The 20030-nt window shown below is 42.7% G+C and overlaps 2 protein-coding genes across 6 annotated transcripts in view; one reads left to right on the forward strand and one right to left on the reverse strand.

Moving 5' to 3' along the window:
* Positions 1–3268, forward strand: part of Ccdc146 (coiled-coil domain containing 146) — a 158306-nt gene extending 155038 nt beyond the window's left edge. The window contains exons 18-19 of the mRNA XM_052721116.1: positions 29–277; positions 2333–3268. Coding sequence (XP_052577076.1) covers positions 29–277; positions 2333–2536 — 453 coding nt within the window. The 3' untranslated portion in view covers positions 2537–3268. The remainder of the gene's footprint in view (positions 1–28; positions 278–2332) is intronic.
* Positions 3269–4463: 1195 nt separating this feature from the next.
* Positions 4464–20030, reverse strand: part of Gsap (gamma-secretase activating protein) — a 98992-nt gene continuing 83425 nt past the window's right edge. For all 5 annotated transcript variants that reach the window (XM_052720643.1, XM_052720642.1, XM_052720645.1 and 2 more), the window contains 8 exons: positions 19475–19570; positions 15961–16031; positions 15454–15548; positions 9236–9355; positions 8059–8120; positions 6837–6938; positions 6580–6679; positions 4464–6208 (listed from right to left, as the gene is read on the reverse strand). In XM_052720643.1, coding sequence (XP_052576603.1) covers positions 6117–6208; positions 6580–6679; positions 6837–6938; positions 8059–8120; positions 9236–9355; positions 15454–15548; positions 15961–16031; positions 19475–19570 — 738 coding nt within the window. In that variant the 3' untranslated portion in view covers positions 4464–6116. The remainder of the gene's footprint in view (positions 6209–6579; positions 6680–6836; positions 6939–8058; positions 8121–9235; positions 9356–15453; positions 15549–15960; positions 16032–19474; positions 19571–20030) is intronic.

A 20030-nucleotide genomic window follows, 5' to 3' on the forward strand; every position in this document is an offset into this window, starting at 1 on the left:
TACTAAACCTTCGGCTCTTCAATTCTAGATGAATGGCTACCAAAAAAGGATCAAAGATGCTACTGAGAAAATGATGGCTCTTGTTGCTGAGCTGTCCATGACACAAGCCCTGACCATTGAACTCCAAAAGGAGGTGAGAGAGAAAGAAGAATTCATCTTCTCCTGCAGTTCCAGGATAGAAAAGGGCCTGCCACTCAACAGAGAGATTGAGAAGGACTGGCTGAAGGTGCTTCGAGATGAAGAAATGTATGCCTTTGCCACCGCCGAGAAATCTCGGGTAAGTGTTGACCCCATACTGCACAGTGCGCCAAGAGAGGTTGCCTTCATAGTCTGTCCTCTCATGATACAGTGGATGACTCCTTATCTCAAAGGCTTGGTCATAAAGATGTTTTGAACTTCCTATGATTTTCATGAGATATTTAGGGCCCACATCTAAATCCCAGATTCACTCATTTCATTTAAACCTCATACACATGGGCTGATTTTTATACAATATTTTAGTATATTTATATTTTGACTGCAGTCATAATATGACATCAGGTATGGAATAATCTACTTGTGACATCATATCAATCCTCAAAAAGTTTGAAACATTTTGGAACTCAGGGTTTTATATTAGGCAAGCTCAACCTATATATGAAATTTTTCCACTCTAACACACATAGTCTGAATTATTATTAGAAAAAAGTTTGGTGTGTGGAAAAGACTTTGTACTAGTAGTCCAAAGCACTGCCTTCTCTCTGAAGAACCCCGACAAGCATCAAGTCCCATCCCAGCCATACCCTGGACTGTCGTGACTGAACACTGTGGCCCTCTCTCAGCATGACTGTGACCATTCTAACATTGGCTTTACCTATAACGTGGCTGTGTCTTTGCTCAAATACTTGCTCACACCACACTGGACCATGTCCATCACACCACACCTATGTCCATATATCGTGGCCTCCACAGCCATATTGTGGTTACTACAGCCTTCTACAGAACCACACCTGGTATGTATCATAGACCTCCATGCTACCCCTTTCTCCTCCCCAGCAACCAAGGTCTTGCTCAGTCATGGAAGCCACCAGCACGTTTGGTTTCCTGTTCATCCATCTAATTCCATGATCTCTCAATAGTTTTAAGGTTAGAATGAGGCATCTTTTCCATAGATGACTATATCATGGAGATACAGTTTGCTTAGACTGTCACATGAATGATTCTGCAAAGATCATGTTTCACTTTCTAATCCAAGACTTTAAAAGGTACATACACATAATAGGAACACCTGAGCATGGGGTCTGACTTGTAACTTCTGTACTACCTGGGACCATCCTTCCTAGGGCACTCAGGGCTCCCCTGTCATGTCCCTCTGCCTTTCTCTCACACAGTTCACTTTAGTGCTTTAGGGAGTTGTTTTCCATAAACACTGGCAGAACTTTGAGGACCCTGAGGTCAAACCACACTGCTTGCCATTCCTTCTGACGCCAGTTCTCATCATTTCTGTATTAATATTTGCTCCCCAGCGGCAGAGGAAAAGTATTACTCCTTTTGTCAAAAATGTGGAAATAATAAAGAGCTCAGTGACAGACAGTGAGTTAGAGGACAGTGCATGTGGAACCCACCGAGCAGTTTCTGACCCACACTAAGCTCCAGCATCAGCAAGATGCTTGAGCTGTGCCCACACCCTTTCAGATGACAGGCAACAGAGGTGGGGGTGGGCTTCACACTCCTGTACTCATTCCCTCTGGTGGGTGTCGTGGAGTATTAGTTTAAGATGTCTTACATTCTTTTACACTGTGGAACTTAATGATGCAAAGATGTGTTGCATTCTTTTTGTTGCATTTGTTTAACTCTGTGAAGCTGTGTTTCTTTGCCTGTCTAAAACACCTGATTGGTCTAATAAAGAGCTGAAGAGCCAGTAGCTAGGCAGGAAAGAGAAACAGGCAGGACTGCCAGGCAGAGGAAATAAATAGGAGAAGAAGAAAGAGGAGGAGTGAGAAAAGGAGAAGGAGAGAAGTGTGCCAGATACCAACCATACAGCCACACTGCCATGGAGTAAGAAGAAAAACAAGATATTTAGAATAAAGAGAGGTAAAAAGCCCAAAGGCAAAAGGTAGACGGGATAATTTAAGTTAAGAAAAGCTGGCTAGAAATAAGCCAAGCTATTTTAAGTAATAACAAGCCTCCGTGTATTTATTTCGGAGCTGGGCGGTGGGCCCCCAAGGAGTAAAAATAAAAACCGACCACAGGTGAGTGTCAGCCAGCAGAGCCTACAGCTGCTCTTTCAGGACCCAAGGGAAGTAAGTTCAGTGCTCTCAGAAAACTGAAATGAAAACTTCTCCCTTTGCAGGAGTACATGGAAACAGATTACCGGCAGCTGCCCAATGGGGTTTACACAACTGCAGAGCAGCGTCCCAATGCCTACATGCCTGAAGCAGAAACCACGCTTCCTCTGCCCAAACCGTACGGTGCGCTGGCTCCATTTAAGCCCTCTGAAACTGGAGCCAACAGGAGGCACATAAGGAAACCTGCTGTAAAGCCCATTGAAATCTAAACATGTGAACCAATCCAGGCTTCTCACGAGAAGACTTCAGCCAGGCTTCATACCTCCAGTCGAGAATGAGCATCATAGCACTAATCCTGCTATCAGTTAGGTACAGTCAGCAATAGAGTGGGCCATGATTTCCGCTTACGTTCACCAACTACTTCCTGCTATCTGACGTTAAATGGCGCAGACTACAGTTATATCTAAGTGTATTTTCATTGCTCATGTGTTCCTTTTTCACCGTTTATATTGACTATGCTTCAGGAATGTACAGTACACAAGATGCTGTAAAAGTACAAAATAAATGGCTTCTCAGAGAAGTACAGAAATTAGAGTGAAAACAGGTCCTCATTTATGTGTCCCTGATGTGACTTCCGGAGAGGGGAACTAGCCCACGTGACACATGGCACAGTCCTCTTTGCAGCAGCACTTGAAGTCCATATAAAGGGCAATGGTGAAGCTTGCCACTCAAGGAACACTACTGCAATTCAATTTTGTAGGGGTTCTTTTGCTACAAAAATATTTAGGCCCTAATTTATTTCTTAAAAATATTTTTTTCATGTTATCTGCAAACAAATTCATGATCATTTTAAGTTCTGATATTTGATTTTTCAAAATCTCTGCCAAAATTTTATACTGACAGCTTCTATAAGAATAGTTCTACTTATTTGCTCAAATTTTCGTATCACCCATGTAGTTTTCTGATTCCAGTAATTTTATTACACATGATGATTCACTAGTATGTGAGACCTGTACTTTTTTTTTTTTCTTTTTTTTTTTTTTTTTTTGGTTTTTCGAGACAGGGTTTCTCTGTGTAGCTTTGCACCTTTCCTGGAACTCGCTTTGGAGACCAGGCTGGCCTCGAACTCACAGAGATCCGCCTGGCTCTGCCTCCCGAGTGCTGGGATTAAAGGCGTGCGCCACCACCGCTCGGCGAGACCTGTACTTTTACATTCACTAATATGCTTAAGCTATTTCTTTTGTGCTGGTTGCAGTTATGAATTTCATTCATGTCCAGTTCTAGGAGACTGAGAAATACCATACTTATATTGTGCTAAATCCAGCATCCTGTTCCAAGCCATATTCTGCCATATTGGATGGGAATTTAAATTTACTCTCATTTTGTGAGTCCTGAATTTGGCCTCATTATCTTACAAGATCATGGCAAAGCAAACAGCTTGTGAGTGCTTTCAGTTGTACAAGCCATTTAGCTAGTAAAAGAAATACTACACACTTAAACAGTTCCTGTGTTATAGGAATTAGTAACCTCTTTAGGGATTCAGAAACACGCACAGAGGAAGTTTAAATGCCGTAAGAGTGGAAAGGGATGGGTTCTTAAACACTGCAATGTGTGCTACTGGTTGAGAAAAGGTAGAAGCCACCATGTACTGAAATGTCTCGGATACAGTCAGATGTGTGTGTGTGTGTGTGTGTGTGTGTGTGTGTGTGTGTGTGTGTGTGTGTGTGTGTTTGTGTGTGTGTGTGTGTGTTTATCTAGCCCTGGAGCATGATGTTATTTATTTGTGAGAAGGATTACAGGTGGAAGAAATAACCTGATCCAACCTTAGAAATAAAAAAAGCCAAACTCATGTTCCAAGGCTTAATGAATTGGCTTGGTTGCAAAAGAATGTTCATGTTTTACAGGGTCAAAATTTCAGAGGTAAATGCCAAGGAGTTTGTATGTTACCCTTCAATGAATAGCAAGTTATTGAATAATTAATTATAAGCCCAGTGTCAAAGTCAAACGGATGTTTACCTCAAATATGTGTCCAATAAATTCAACTAGGAAACCACAGGAACTATGCAGGTGTGAGCAGAAATGATGAAAAGCAACGAATGGAAGAGAATCCATCTACTCCAAAGACCTAGGGAAGGGAACTCAGAATAGCAAAGAGTGGATGAACTGTTGAAAGCACAATTAAATGTTCTGTAAGAATTGAACTTGCAAAGAGGATTTTTTTATTTAATTTGAACTAAATAAAATCTGCTGTCTCCTGTACAGAGGAATTTGTAACACAAGGAATGCAAATATACAGTATTTCCACATTGCTGATCTGGTACCAAGATTCTGAGCCTGCCTGACCATGTGAAGACAAAAGGGAACTTCTATAGGCTAGGATAGCTTTGAGAGCACAACGAAGCTTGCAGAAAATAAGGTGAATTAGCATATGTGTTACAACATTTAGAATCATTCAAATTTCACCATGAGAAACGGAAACAGCAGAAGGAGAAAAGCAGAACCGAACCGGGAAGCTGAGACCTATGGGTCAGGGTGACGTCGCTGTAGGACACAGATGAGAAAGGATAGAACGCCTAGTCAGTGTCATGGGCTCCTGCAGGAACAGACTGATGGGCTCAAAATGTGCTGTGCAAATAAAAAGGCTATGCCCAAAAATTAGGGAAGAGTCAGACCAAAGCTTTCAGCATTTGAGGTCATGTTTTTGTTTGTTTGTTTGGTTGGTTTTGGTTTTTTGAGACAAGGTTTTTCTATGTAGCTTTTGGATCCTGTCCTGGAACTCACTTTGTAGACCAGGTTGGCCTCGAACTCACAGAGATTCACCTGCCTCTGCCTCCTGAGTGCTAGAATTAAAGGCATGAGTCGCCACCACCCGGCTTGAGGTCATGTTTACTGAAAAGATATTACTAACTCAAACTTCCATAAATATAAAAATTAAATACAGATGCTGTGGGATGGTCTGTATGTCAAATGTGTTGCTGATTGGTCAATGAATAAATCACTGATTGGCAGTGGCCAGGCAGGAAGTATAGGCGGGACTAACAGAGAGGAGAATTGAGAGAACAGGAAGCCGGGTGAGAGAGACACTGCCAGCCGCCATGATGAGAAACAGCATGTAAAGATGCCGGTAAGCCACAAGCCATGTGGCAGGGTATAGATTAATGGAAATGGATTAATTTAAGCTGTAAGAACAGTTAGAAAGAAGCCTGCCACGGCCATACAGTTTGTAACCAATATAAGTCTCTGTGTTTACTTGGTCGGGTTTGAATGGCTGTGGGACTGGCGGGTGTCAGAGATTTGTCCTGACCGTGCCCAGTCAGGAAAACTCAAGCTACATACAGATCCATTTAAACCACCACAAAGGCAGAGGCTGCTTTAAGTCCTGTGTGTACAAATCATGATTTGTCACAATTACTCAATACTGCAGATGGCAGATCTTGTTTAGTCCAAATACAGGTTCTTCTCAAATCCTCTTTTCAGCATTACATTTTCTTCTCATTTTATGTTTTTTCCAGTGATCTGTCTAGCTCTTCCTGTCCTAAGCATTGTCCCCTATGGTTTTTATTTGATTCTGGAGTGCCACAGAACTAGTTTCCAGCCTACTGAGCCACCAGGAAGAGAACTGCTCCTGTCACAGTACATAGAAACTGTTTGTCATTACTCTTGATTGTTCACTGGCTGCTCACACTGGAAAGGCATGTAGCAGCTGGCTCTGTTTGAACAAGTGAAGCCCAAACACTCTGAAGCATATTCCAGCTTGTTATTAATTTTAAAGACTGCTGAAGAATTCCCAGGAAAAGGAGGTGAAAACAGTATTAAAACACTGAAAGCAGTCCATCTGCACACTGGCTTTCATAAGCCCAAAAGCACTGTGGTGTGTTTCAGAGCAGCTTCCTCTACAAATTCTGCATCCACATTGTCATGGCCTTCAAAATCACACAGAGCTGGGGAAGGAAGAGAGAGTGTGTGTTACTAAGGAGCCATGGCTATTTACAACTTTGTTCCCACTGGGAACATAGTTTTATATGTTAGTGAAATGTGTTATTCTGAGAATATGTTGTTAGTTTCATTAAACGTTGGCACTAAAGAGCATCCCCATCATCCAGAACAGACCGTAAACATCTCGAGTCCCTTTCAGTCTTCAAAGGTAAGTACTCCTTGAGTAATTTAGGAGGTACAGTATTCTCTCTCATGAAAATCAGTGTTAGTAAGGACATAACTTGTAAGGGGGCATTTAGGGAAAGAAACAACACAGGCTGTCACTAGAGAATGACCGACGTGTCAAGGGAAGTCCTAGGAGCAGAGGAACAGCTACCTTGGTGGGAAGACTCTAGGCCGGTCAGCGTTTCAATGAAATAGTTCAGAGGCAGAAATTCTACTGGGAATGATGACTTGCCAATCATAGAGTGTCGAGGCTGAAAGAGAAAACACTCCCTGTATATTAATTGCTTCTCCAAGACATACCCAACTTTAAATAAAATGATAAAAAACAGAACTGTGTTTATCGGGGTACGTAGAAACGGCAGGTGGGATCCGCAGAACACTCACTGTCTGTGTTTCACATAGACTCACCTCTTTCCTGTAGTTCTTCAGCAGCTGCGCCACATGGTTCCGTGAAATGCTGTTGGAACTCATGGGATGGTCCCAGAGCCGGCAGACCTTCTGGCCAATAAGCTGCAGTACAGTTGGAAATCACAGAGGAGAGTATAGGTCACAGTGCACGGAACAGACCACATACCTACTTTTAACTTCAAACTGTTATTCCCAAAGGGCTAGCTACTCTAAAATGTAGAACCTTTGTGATTCGTGACTGTCGGAGAGAGGCCAAGCTCATGAGACATGCTTCTGAAATTTTCATAAATACTTCTTCAACTTTCCTCAACTTGAGGAGCGCGACTTTTACATCAATGCTGACAAATTCCTTTTTTTCTGGAATGATGTTGAATCTGAGATCCTTCAAAGTTGGAGATGAGTGTGGCAGCCCTGATGGGAAACTAAAGGTGCTATGGACTTATGTCAGTTTCTCTTCCATTATCTGCCCTAGAAACTTTAAACACCCTAATTAATATGGGTCAAAAAAAAGTCAAATTTGGAGACCAAACTAAACATCACTACTGTTCCTCAGGGAGACAGAGCCACGGGAAGGGGGTACTTTGTTCTCAGGAAGCCTGTGACAGGAGTGACAGCCACAAGGCAAGACCGTCAGGTCCAGAAAGTCAAGGGGCAGAGGATGGCCAGTGCCAAAGGTCCCAGTGGTCTTGGTGTGTAAACAGCACACTGGCCAGGTTCTTAGGGTCCGGAAGTTTGCAAAGTCAGAGGGCTGAAAGACCTTGCTGTGAAATTTCATCATGTTTCTGACTCTGAGAGCTAACATCCCCACAAAAGAGCAAGGAGTGCCTTCCTGACATTTCCCCCACGTTTTTCATTCTTTTGACCTGGTAATGTCTGCCGGTGCTCAGAATGTAACAGGAGGGAAATGCAGTTCTGGAGCACCCTTGACCTCACCTGGATTTAAATGTCTTATCAGTTTAATGTCAAAAGCACATGTTTCCCTCCCTCCTACTCAGACTCTGATGTAAGAGGAGAAACAGGCAAACTGTCTGCGTACACTGTGCCCACAGCACGACGCCCCAGAATCACACACTGCGTAAATAGATGGATGGGATTTCATGGAAAGGGCTGAAAAGTGAAATAATTTAATGATTTCAGCCTACAAGGAAAATTTTGTCTTACAAAAGACAAATGGAAGGAGGAGGGTAGATGAGGCTGGAGGGAAAATTCATTTCAGGGTTACCGGAGGAAGCCGCACAATGATGCCGAATTTCAACTTTTCATTTTTCTCTGAATTGTCCAGATCTACAAGAAAGTTAGAGATTAACAAATAAGATAGAGATATCCATTTTAATACCTCAGAAAGTTTTAAATCCTGTTTCCTCCTGAGAACCTGCATTCACAGCTAGTGATGTTTTGAAAGCTTTAGTTGTGACTCGGACTTAAGGGGGCTTTTATTTTGCAACAGGCTGCCAGTCACTACGGATTTCATCCACTAGCTTGAAGCATAAGGTACTCTGAAGAACGCAGATGCTTTGACAATATTAACAAATACATGCATGAATGACTCACATGAGAAAGATTGCAAAGCAGACCATAATGGTCAGGTTCACACAAGCACTGTATCTCTCGTTAGTTTTTCTCGCATTTCAAGTCTAATTTTGAGAATCACAAAATTAATTAGCTGAAAGAAAGGTGTTCATAATACTTTCTTGAAAAACAAATTCATAGTCTCCCAGCCTCTTTTTACTCTCAGATACAGAAAACAAACCTAATGACAGTACATGGACTCAAGTTCTTCAGGACCTCTAGAAGAGCTGACGCGCTTTCAGCAGGCCTGAGGGGATGGTTCCAGGAAGTGGGTTGTACTAAGAATTTGTAGGGAGAAAATAAAGTGATACATGTTCAAATAATAAGAACTTCAAGGCAGTGATGGTGTATGGCTTTAATCCCAGCACGTGGGAGGCAGAAGCAGGCAGATCTCTGTGAGTTCAAGGCCAGCCTGGGCTACAAAGTGAGTTCCAGGACAGCCAAGGCCACACAGGGAAACCTTGTTTCGTAAAAAAGAACATCAAGGGACTGGAGAGATGGCTCAAAGGTTAAGAGCACTGACTGCTCTTCCAGAGGTCCTGAGTTCAATTCCCAGCAACCACATGGTGGCTCACAACCATCTATAATGAGGTCTGGTGCCCTCTTCTGGCCTTCAGTCATACATGCAGGCAGAACACTGTATATGTAATAAATAAAGAAATCTAAAAAAAAAAAAAAAAAAAAAAAACATCAATATATACTTCAGAACATCAAGCTGTGAATGGGACATTTCTGAGTGTAGCTGGACCTGCCTGTGTCACATACCCAGAAGGCAATCCTGAGGGTGTCCTGCCTGAAATCCACCCTCTGGCAAACCCAGAGTTGCTTACCTTTCATAAGTCTTCTAACTGCTGTTTCAGTGAGCAACAGCACCCCATTGTCAATGTAGTGCAGCAGATTGTACAAAGGGAGACAGTGCACGCCAAGAATCATGTGCAGAGAGTGGAAACCTAGGGTGAATGGAGCAAACGCAGACATGAGCAGCCAGCACTTCCAGGCTCCAGAGGAAATGAATCAATCATGTGAATGAGACTCTGAGCTCTGTGCTTAGGGTCTGGATTAGCTGACCCCTTAAGACAAAGTCCAAGTCCTCTTCCTGTGTAACCACAACTGAGTATCGTAGTGGTTATAGAATAAGTTCCTGGTCAGTATTATTTTACCATCTTTCATAACAGATGTTGAAACTCCATAGACCCAAGCTAAAAGGTTGTTGGGATGGGGACCATTTTGCTGAAGGATGAAAAAAAAACCCTAGGACCAGATGGCAACAGTTTGTATGCCCACTCTCTGGTCATCTCATAGAGAAAGACTTTTGAAGTCTACTTGGGCTAAATTATAGAAAAGAAGAAATGTGGATGGCGTAACCAGATCAGACTTTGTAAGTATTCAGTAGAAATGAAGGCTTGCTCTCAAGCCCAAGTCTCCTGAGTAGGGCTAAACCCCAGAGCTCTGGTCATCTACCAGTGACAATGAACAAAAGAAAAATACATGGAAGAAGATTCCAGACCCAGTGAGAATAAGAAAACCCCTCTTTGGAAGGTCAGCGCCTTGGGGATCTTTGAAGAGATCTCTACTTAATATGTTGAAAATGCCAGAGGCAGCAGAACAGACCTATGCTAGGATCCTGCTGTTATTTAAGTAACCAGCTCTAAGAAACTGGCCTTTCTGAATTTCCTTCCTTCATCCCTAAAATGGAACCACTGAGCTTTCCTTCTGGGCTATTAAAAGGAATAGAGCAGGTATGTAGAGCCCAGCACATGGTACAGCATGTTAACACTGGACATGTGCTAAGTGAGCATTGGCTCACCTGGTCCACACCCAACACTATCAGATGCAATCAATAGATGGGAAAACTGAGATTCACAGGAGCTGAGAAACTTCCCTGTATCCTATAAATAGTAAGAAAGAGGTTGAAATAGCCTAAAATGGACTGTGGGATTGTAGTTCTTAACCAGGGGATCATGCTACCTCAGTAACTAATAACTGAGTTAACAGAACGATATGAACAGATATAAGGTGGAGAGTATGGATGCATTCAGAAACATGAGGTAATCATTTGAGTTGAAATCTGATGATAGAAAGCAATGATTAATGGTAGGTTTGGACAAAGTGAATTGATTCAGTACCCTCTCATATACTAATCAGGGGTGAGTAGTAGTGACATCACCACTCTTGTTCACTTTGTAGTATGGTAGAGGTAGCAACTAATTCATCATAAGAATAAGGACATATTTACATGTGACCAGTTCCATGCCATGTGTACGTACAACATGGACCCAATGCTGAATGCTATCAAGGAATTTATCAATCCAGGAAACTTTGAGGAAGCACTGAAAGTTTTTGAGTATGATAAACGAAGAACTGAATTTTACTTTTGGAATGTTACTATGCCAACAGACAAAGAATGGATTAGACCCATGAGAACACTGTGGCCTGGACATGTACGAGAGGGTCTGGGACACCAGGGGGAATGAAGAGGAAGCCAAGTGTCCTAGTTAGAGTTTCTAATGCTGTGATGAAACACCATAACCAAAGCAACTTGGGGAGGAAAGTTTATTTCCCCTTTTACTTCCACATCACAGTTCATCATCAAAGGTCACAGGGACAGGAACTCAAACAAGGTAGGAACCTGGAGGCAGGAGCTGATGCCGAGACCATGGAGACTCCTTACTGATTTCTTGTTCAACCTGCTTTCTTATAGAACCCAGGACTACCAGCCTAGGGATGGCACCACCCACCATGGGTTGGACCTTCCTCTATCAACTGCTAATTAAGAAAATGCCCTATAGACTTGCCTACACCCCAATCTTATAGAGGCAATTTTTCAACTGAGGTTCCCTCCTCTCAGATGACTCTAGCTTATGTCAAGTTGACATAAAACTAGCCAGTACAGGAAGAGTTCCATGGCAATATGTACACGCTTATCAACTGACTGGATGCAGGGCTGACAGAGAACCATTGCCTGCTCTCAGGGATATATATGGCAGAACAAATGACGCTCAGTGAGTGGGGTTTGCATTCTGAGAAATCATGGCATTTTCTCTCTGAGCATATGAGTCATGAGCAGCGGGACAGTCCTAATTCCTGGCAACATCAAGGGTCAGATGATGTGCAGATGTTGTCCTCAAGTAGATGTGAATGGGCTAAAATAGACTGAGTTCACTAGGTTCCCAACTCAAAACAAATTATAGTATTACTAACCAACACTAATGTTTTCATGTGGACTTGGAAATTCTTTCCCATACTAATAAAGTCAAAAATTATTCCTGAAAAAGCATTTAAACTAGATCATGAAATCCTATTCCGGGATTCAAAATTCCTTCTCCAATCCTGTGTACATGCTGAACGTCCCGATGACCCTTCATCTGCTCCATTGGTCCAGTCCCAAGTGCACTGGCCTGTTCATGGCCTCATCTCTGCATGTCATCTCTCAGCAGAGCACATAGACTATAACTAGCCATCAGTTCCATCCCATTAATCCTCATCTTCCAGGGCTGCTGTAGCCAGGGAGAGAAATATCAGAACAAACAAACAGATACCCCAAAACAAAACTCTATTTGCCACTTCTTCACTCCTTTCTTTTATTTAAGTGTTTGACTCTTGAAACTCAAACAATGCTCACTAATCCTATAAACCTGAAAAGCAAGCACCCTTGCACACATGCATATATTAATCCCTTGTACACACACACACACACACACACACACACACACACACACACACACTCCAGTGCCACTTCACCCTCTCTTCCCTTATCATATGAAAAAAATAGCATTTAATAGAAAAGGAGAAGCCATGTATGGCATGGTGAATCATACCTGTAATCTCAGCACTTGGAGTAGCGGTAAGAGGATCAGGAGTTCACAGCCAGTGTTGGCTGAAAAAGTTTGAAGCCATCCTGAACTACCTGAGCCTGCAGTGGAGTGGGGGATGGGGGGTGAGGGTGATGGGGTGGAGGGCCTCAGGGGTAAAGGAAAGCAAAATGATCCTTCTGTACGCTGTGAATATGTATTGCTCTCATTGGTTAACAATAAAGCTGTTTGGTCAATAGCAAGGCAGGATAAAGTTATGTGGGACAACCAAACTGAGGACTGGGATGAAGAAGAGCAGAGTCGAGAGAGACACAAGCCACCTGCCCAAACAGCAAGATGCCAGAGAACCAGTGAAGCCACGGACCACGTGGCAATACATAGATTAATAGAAACAGGTTAATTTAAATGTTAGAGCTAGTTAATAATGTCTTAGCTAACAGTTGAGAATTCTGTAATTACTATAAGCTTTTGTGTGTTTATTTGGGATCTGGTGGTGGGGACAGTTTACAAATGGTGCTCCAACATGGCTCACATACATCTACATAAAGCCTGAGGAAGCTTTAAAAACAGGGGTTTTAGACACACAAAAAAATGAAAGCAAGAGCAGCTTCCTAGTATATGTCTCTCATGCGGGCCCGGTCTAGAGACACACCCCCTGGCTGTGGTGTGCAGGCTTGAACTGCAGCATGGGGGATTCCCACAGTCTCACATGGGCTGCGGCACAGAGAGGCAGCTCCCAGCAGCATGCTGCGAGGTGGAATTAAGGTTTTTGCTCAGACAAAAAGGGTTAAAGATACAGAGTAAGAACAGATTTAGACAAAAAGGCCTCTAAGTGGGTCACAGTGTGTTTAAAAAATATGCATAGGCTTGGGAGAGAGAAGAAAAAGGGAAAAAACAGTCATAGACTTTAAAAATGATTTAAAAATAATAGTAAAGTCCTTACAGAATACATATGCTATGAATATGTATCACTCTCATTCTGTTAGATATGCTAGGCCTGTAAGGCTAGAGTTGGATGCCCCAACATTACAGAGGAACTCTAGGGGACTGTCCATGCAGCCTGACGTCCCTGTCATTAGGTAACATTACATCCTTCTGTAGTCTGATGGAGTTGAAGACTAGATAGTTACAATTATAGTTTTCCTTAGTTATGATAAAAGATAAATTAGATACAAAACTTTAGACTCACAAAGATAAGATAGGTATTTGATTTAATTTTGCCAAATACAAATAGACTGGATATTGTAACTGTAATTCTTGCTTGATAACTGTTTTGCTGTATGTAATTTTACTATGTTAAAGTTAAAACCTTCTTTTTTGATTAGACAGAAAGGGGGAAATGCTGTGGGAGGATCCTTCTGTATTCTGTGAATATGTATTACTCTCATTGGTTAATAATAAAGCTGTTTGGCCAATAGCAAGGCAGGATAAAGTTATGTGGGACAACCAAACTGAAGACTGTGATGAAGAAGGGCAGAGTTGAGAGAGACGCAAGCCCAAGAAGCAAGATGCCAGGGAATCGGTAAAGCTACAGCCACATGGATTAATAGAAATGGGCTATTTTAATGTAAGAGCTAGTTAATAATAAGCCTGAGCTAATGACCAAGCATTCTATAATTAATATAAGCGCTTGTGTATTTATTTGGGACCGGGCAATAGGGCAGAAAAACTCTGCTTCCATTTACAGGTAATAGAATAGCTACAAAATGAGGGAGAAAATATTTGTAAAACAGAAATCTGATAAGGGGCTAATATCCAAAACATAAAAATAAATAAGTTGATAACAAAACAACAACTGATTTTATTAAGCACATAAAAGACCTAAACAGAGGTTTTTTTTGTTTTTGTTTTTGTTTTGTTTTGTTTTTCCTAAAGAAGCCATACAACTAGCCAAAAGTTACATGGAAAGATAGTCAATATCACTAATCAGTGAAATATAAATAAAAATGGCGGTGAATATTACCTCCTACTCTCAGCATCTAAAACAGGGGTAAATACTGGAAAGAGTGTGGAAAAATGCATACTGGAAAGAGTGTGGAAAAATGTAGACCCTTGTACACTGTTGGCGGGAATATATAATGCAGCCACTATGAAAGACTGCATGAATCTCCTCAAAGAAGCTAAAAATGAAATCAGCGTATGATCCCATAATCTTTCTGAGTACCCAAAAGAATTAAAGTCAAGATATTTAAAGACATTTGTACACTAATTTCATTAAACTATTCACACTAGCCAAGATACATAAAAGCTCACTAATAAACAGGTAAATAATATGTGAAATACACAAAGTGTAATGTTACTCAGCTTTAAAAAGAAAGAAATCTTGTCATCCATGACAAATGAATGGATCTGGAGGGTAGTATGAACGTTGAAATAAGCCAGTCACAGTAGAGACAAATACTGCAAGAGTCTATTTAAGAATGATCTAAAGTAGAGTCATAGAAACAGAAGAAAGGTAGTGGCCCAGGCCGGAGACAGGAAGGGAAGCTGCTGTCCGTGGAATGTGAGAAGAAGTTGTTTATGAGATGGTAACGCTCTGGAGAGGCACTATGCCACACTGTGCCGACAGACGACACTGGGTTGCACATCTAAAATATTAAGAGGGATGCTCTCCTGTTAGATATTCTTCCTATAGGAAAGAAAACGGTAAACACAGGGCAGACGTTTATGGCAAACAGGAGCTTATGCACTTCTTACATCAGTCTGATTTATGCAAACATCATCCTATTCCACTCCCACTAGTGTTTGTAACTGCTTTCATTCCTCGAGTATTACCTGACATGAAATAGTTACTCCACATATTCACGGACTGATCTAATGACCACTTACATGAATAATTGTACACACACATGCTAAGAGTATTTTAAAGCCTGATTAGGTCTGTTCTCAAAATCCTGAAAAAAACTTCCAGTCCCTAAGCACTCAAGGGCCTACCTAACCCTTGACACCCAGCCAGACACCCACCCTCCTTTGTGTTTACCTTCAGGCCTCTCCATACAGTAAAGCAGGCCTGAAGCAAAGGAGCAAATTCCCTGCAACAGCACAATTGGTGCAAGTTCAGCTGGACATGCACATGGGAACTGACTGGAACCGCTTCCTAGAGGCAGTAACAGTGGAGTTAGCAGTCTGGGAGCCCTCCACCAGAGCTGGCTGCTGACGACACACGGGTGCCACTGTCTGGAGACCATGTGAAAAACCACTCTATTACACCAAACAGCCAAAGAGCCAAGACTCACCAGGAGGCAGGGGGCAACACAGGCTGTTAGCAGCATCCAAAATCCTGGTCATGAGATGAAAGACTTCAAAATCTGCAGCACTGCCATGGTTATTGCTGGGTAAAAACAAAGACGTAGGATGTCAGCCACGCACCTGTTAGTCTCGAGCAGTGGCTCTGTGTACCCTGCAGCGATCCCTATGAAATGCCTGAGAAATGAGAGACCGACCTGTAGCCTAAAGCACAGAATCTTACACCATGCTCAGAGGGCTCATAAATTACAAATTACATTAATTGAAATTTCCCTTCTTGGAAGTAGTGGGCTCGTGTGTCTCTCTCTCCTCATTAACCACATGCCATAGAGGACAGCAGAAGTACCCTTGAATTCTGAGTATAAAACTAAGACAGACAGTGGCGGGGCTGGTGAGCACCTCTTTGGACTGACATTTCAAAGGGCTTTTCTAGAACAGGCAGTTACTACTAGCTCTTTGTACACCATGATAAAGGAGACTGAAAAATACTTGCGTACAGGTGGAAAACCCAAGGATGCACACTGTGTTTCCTCCAACTGGTTTCCAACATGCACCAAATGAGATTCAGCTAGAAGGAGAGAGGCATCATGAACCACAGCTTGCATCCTTTCCTTCAAGGCCCTCCCAGCTGTCCCTCTGCAGCTCTGACTGCACATCCAAGACAGTTGGCATTCAGGCTGTGACCAGGCACACCATACAACTAGCCCATTCTGAAATCAGTTCTGAGGCACTGAAATACAAGATGGAGAGACTGGAAACATGCCCCACTGTAACAGAGTCCCCTCTGTCTATGCTGGCAATATCCCATTACACAGCTAACTGGCTCCACCATCCACACAGACCCTTACCCATCAGTGAAGGTCAAATGCCAATGGCTTAGTTGTCAGCCTGCCACACTGCCAGGGCTGAGAGCTGAGTGAAAGATGACAGAGTGGCATGGAGTCGTGTATGTGAGCTGTGGGGAAAGACGACATCAGGGCCAGGTTCTGTGGAACTGTGTCTCCCTAGTACATCCTCTCCAAATCTCAGTGTCTTTTTCTGTGGCATGAGAGGAAATGCTTTCACGGGGCTGTTGTAAAAATTAGTCAAGTCACTCCCTGGAGCCAGTGCTCAACAAATCAGCCCTATATCACCCAAACAAGATGCCGTCTTGGCTTCGGGCTTTATCTAGAAACTGATTCTAATTTTACAAGTTCGTCAGCAGTAGGGCAGTCCCCAAAAGGCTGTCCACCACAGACTAGTGCTCTTACTAGAGTAGGAGCAGGAAGTAGGGAAGAAAGGAACTCCCTGCACAGCCTCAGTGGTACAGGATTCTCTGGCTGAAAGCAAGCTACATGTGGACAATATCATCAAGCTCTACAGCAACTTCCTTGAATGTGTTTCCAGAGAGACTGCCGAGCCACCCTCTTTAGATCAGCATGGCAGGCATGGCTGGTTGCAGCTGGTTGCAGCTGGGTAAGGAGCACGGTGTTCTGGGTCAGCACAGGCACCATTTCCGGGCCTCTTGGCTCTAGGAGTTGGCACAAACTAGTGTGAAAACTTACATGTGATTAAGTACAGTAAGGAAGAATGCTAGAATGGAAATTCTTAGCACTTTAGATGGTGAAATTTAAAGTCAACTGATACAACACTGGGAGCTTCTCATGCTCTGAAAGCTGTTCCCAATGACTGCAGCCATCACCTTACCACAAATGAACAAATGGACTTATATAGAAAATGCCACAGACATCATCGAGATTACATGAGGTCTAAAGTTAAGCCCCACCATAAACAGCCCCTGCTAAGGAGATACAAATGACACAGCCACCAGACATACAGAGAGGGAAACACAGGTCTTCAAAGGGCACCTCTGTCACGGAGAGGTGGGCTCCTGCGCCAGCTTTGTTGGTGATAATTTCAAAAGGAAGCCTCCGCAGTGTGACAGGTTCTTTAAGTCAATGCACTTAAGTTTCAAGAAGGTCCCTGTCTCAGCCTGAGCTGAGAGCCATGTGTTGCCTGCCAATACCTGGTGTGGAAAAAAATTCCTTCATTCCCACTCTGTCTAACTCTGTACAATCACAAAGGCGTGGCTGTAGTGGTGCTCACAGCTGGCCTTGTGGCATAAGGAGGCAAGGCTGTTTGGTGGAGGGGCTACCTGGGTTACCAGCAATACTAAAAATGACAGATACATGAATGCCTTGCTGGCTTGAGATGGTTTCAAGCAAGTAACTCCTCATCATTACCGAAGACCAGAGACCTTGGGGAACCTACCCTTACTGTGAAGATTCAGAACACTAGCAAGTAGCCTTACATATTGGCACTCATCAACAGAATCACTTTAAAACATAAGGCTGATCAAAAGAACGAAAGAGGACTTTTATTTGAAGAGAGAGAGAAATGACTAAGAACATTTCTGTCGATGTGGGGAGGGTCAGTACCATATTCTTAATGTGTACCTCACTGTCGTTCTATCGAGAAAGACAGAGGAGGCTGGATGCTCTGATTACAAATATCATTATATGGCAATACCCAGCCTTTCCTAGTATATCAAGGTTATAAACTTCACTGGGGCTAGAGAGATGGCTCAGTAGTTAAGAGCACTGACTGCTCCTCCAGAGGACCCTGATTCAGTTCCCAGCACCCATATGGCAGCCCACAACTGTCTATAACTCCAGTAGGGGATCTGACACCCTCTTCTGGCCTTTGTGAGCACCAGGCATACACATGGTACACAGACATACATACATACAAAACACTCACATGCATAATAAATAAGGTTTAAATTATGAAATCCAAATCTTTCAGTAGATTTTCAAATATGAAAAGTCACTAATGACTACAATAAAGGTAGAACACTTGAAAATTAATTGAGCAGATTTTCTTGATCTTAGCTAAGAAATTTAATCTTCCAAAGTTACTGCAAAAAAAATATATGTACATATACATACACACACACACACACACACACACATATATATATATATATACATACACATATACACTGGTTCATTTGCATACCAGTCTTACTCGAACTTGGAAAAATAATGGAGCATTCTTTCTCTTTGTAGTTGAATACTTTGATTTGTCAAGCATAATATTTCTAGATTATACAGGGCCAGACTTCAGCTTCAGTGTTTTTTGAAAAAGCTAAAAATGGCTGAAATCCAACCTCATCACATCACTTCTATTTACATATGAACAGGTGTTCATTTGAATAATGGCATCTCAATACATGGCTGACAGGCAATGAGCCACCATCTCATTAGCAGACAGAGAGCTGAGCTGGAAGCTGGCCTAGTTTGACTTTGGCGCTAACTGGGGATTAGTGCAAGCTCTCTCCTATCTGTGTAAACCTTCGCTACAGAAGTCAATACTTACTGTTCAATAAAGAGTTGGAAGTTGCCAAATGAGCCCGCTAGGCCGCTGCCCTGGCCGTGTTGTCTGTGCTCCTGGGAGCGAGCACAGGACAGAAAACCACTTTCACCCACAAGTTCTCCTTGTTTGCTGTCCTTTTTACCCCTTTCTCAATCTATAGCACCAAATATACCAGTTTGAAGATGGAAATCTCCCAAACCTAACCTGAGAAACAAAGTTGGGGGACGAGTGCTCGGGAAATGTCTCAGTCAGCAAACTGCCTGCCATGCCAAATGAGGACCTGGGTTTGGATCTCAACACCATGTAAAAAGTCAGGCAGAGCACCACCTGGCATTTGTAACCTCAGGGCTGGGGAGGGGAGGGAAAGGGACAAGCAGAGTCCTGGAAGTCATTGGCCAGCCTAGCTGCATTGATGAGATCCAGGTTCAGGAAGATCCTGTCTCCACAACCAAGGCAGGAAGTGATGGAGGATGATTCTTAAAGTCAACCTGTGGCCCATGGGCACTCCCACCCCCACTGCACACATGCACACACACATACAACACACAAACATACACACATTAAACAACAACCAACAGGATCACTGACTGACACCTCAAGAACTAGACATAGAGCTAAGGGTAGAGTTGAAATTAGGAGAAAAAAAGTGAAACCAACCAGTTTTGAAATGTAGTCCAGAACCATCTGTTCAATTTTCTTCTTTTCTACGCCCTGTAGGTGTCTCAGTAGATGGTCTCTTAGCTCAGACACCATCTGAAACAGAACAGATACTAAGTAAGTCACAATAGCCCCATTCACACCCACGGCTGATTTTAATTAGGGCCATTATTAATATTTCATATCAACATGAAAAACTCTTGATCCGAGGGAAACCTTCTACTCTCACCACCCCAAAGGAACATGACTCTTTAACTGCCCTCTACTGAGGTAAATCGATGACTCCAACATTTCAGAAACAAATCAGAAGAACTTCTTATGATTTAACCAAAGCCAGGGGGCAACTGGGAGTCATTTAACCCCGATGAGAATCCTCCAAAGAAGTCGGTGGAAGGCACCAGCTTTGAGGTTACAGGCTTTGGGATCTACACCTATTTGAAGCTTACACCACCAATAGCTCTGGGAAAATAGCAGGACCAACACAGAGAGATTGTGCTCCACAGAGACTGTGCTCCACAGAGAGACTGTGCTCCATGGAGCAACTGTGCTCCATAGA

Source organism: Peromyscus californicus, unplaced genomic scaffold, assembly GCF_007827085.1.
Source record: "Peromyscus californicus insignis strain IS unplaced genomic scaffold, ASM782708v3 Scaffold_6__1_contigs__length_162567912, whole genome shotgun sequence".
In the NCBI taxonomy this organism is placed as follows: domain Eukaryota; kingdom Metazoa; phylum Chordata; class Mammalia; order Rodentia; family Cricetidae; genus Peromyscus; species Peromyscus californicus.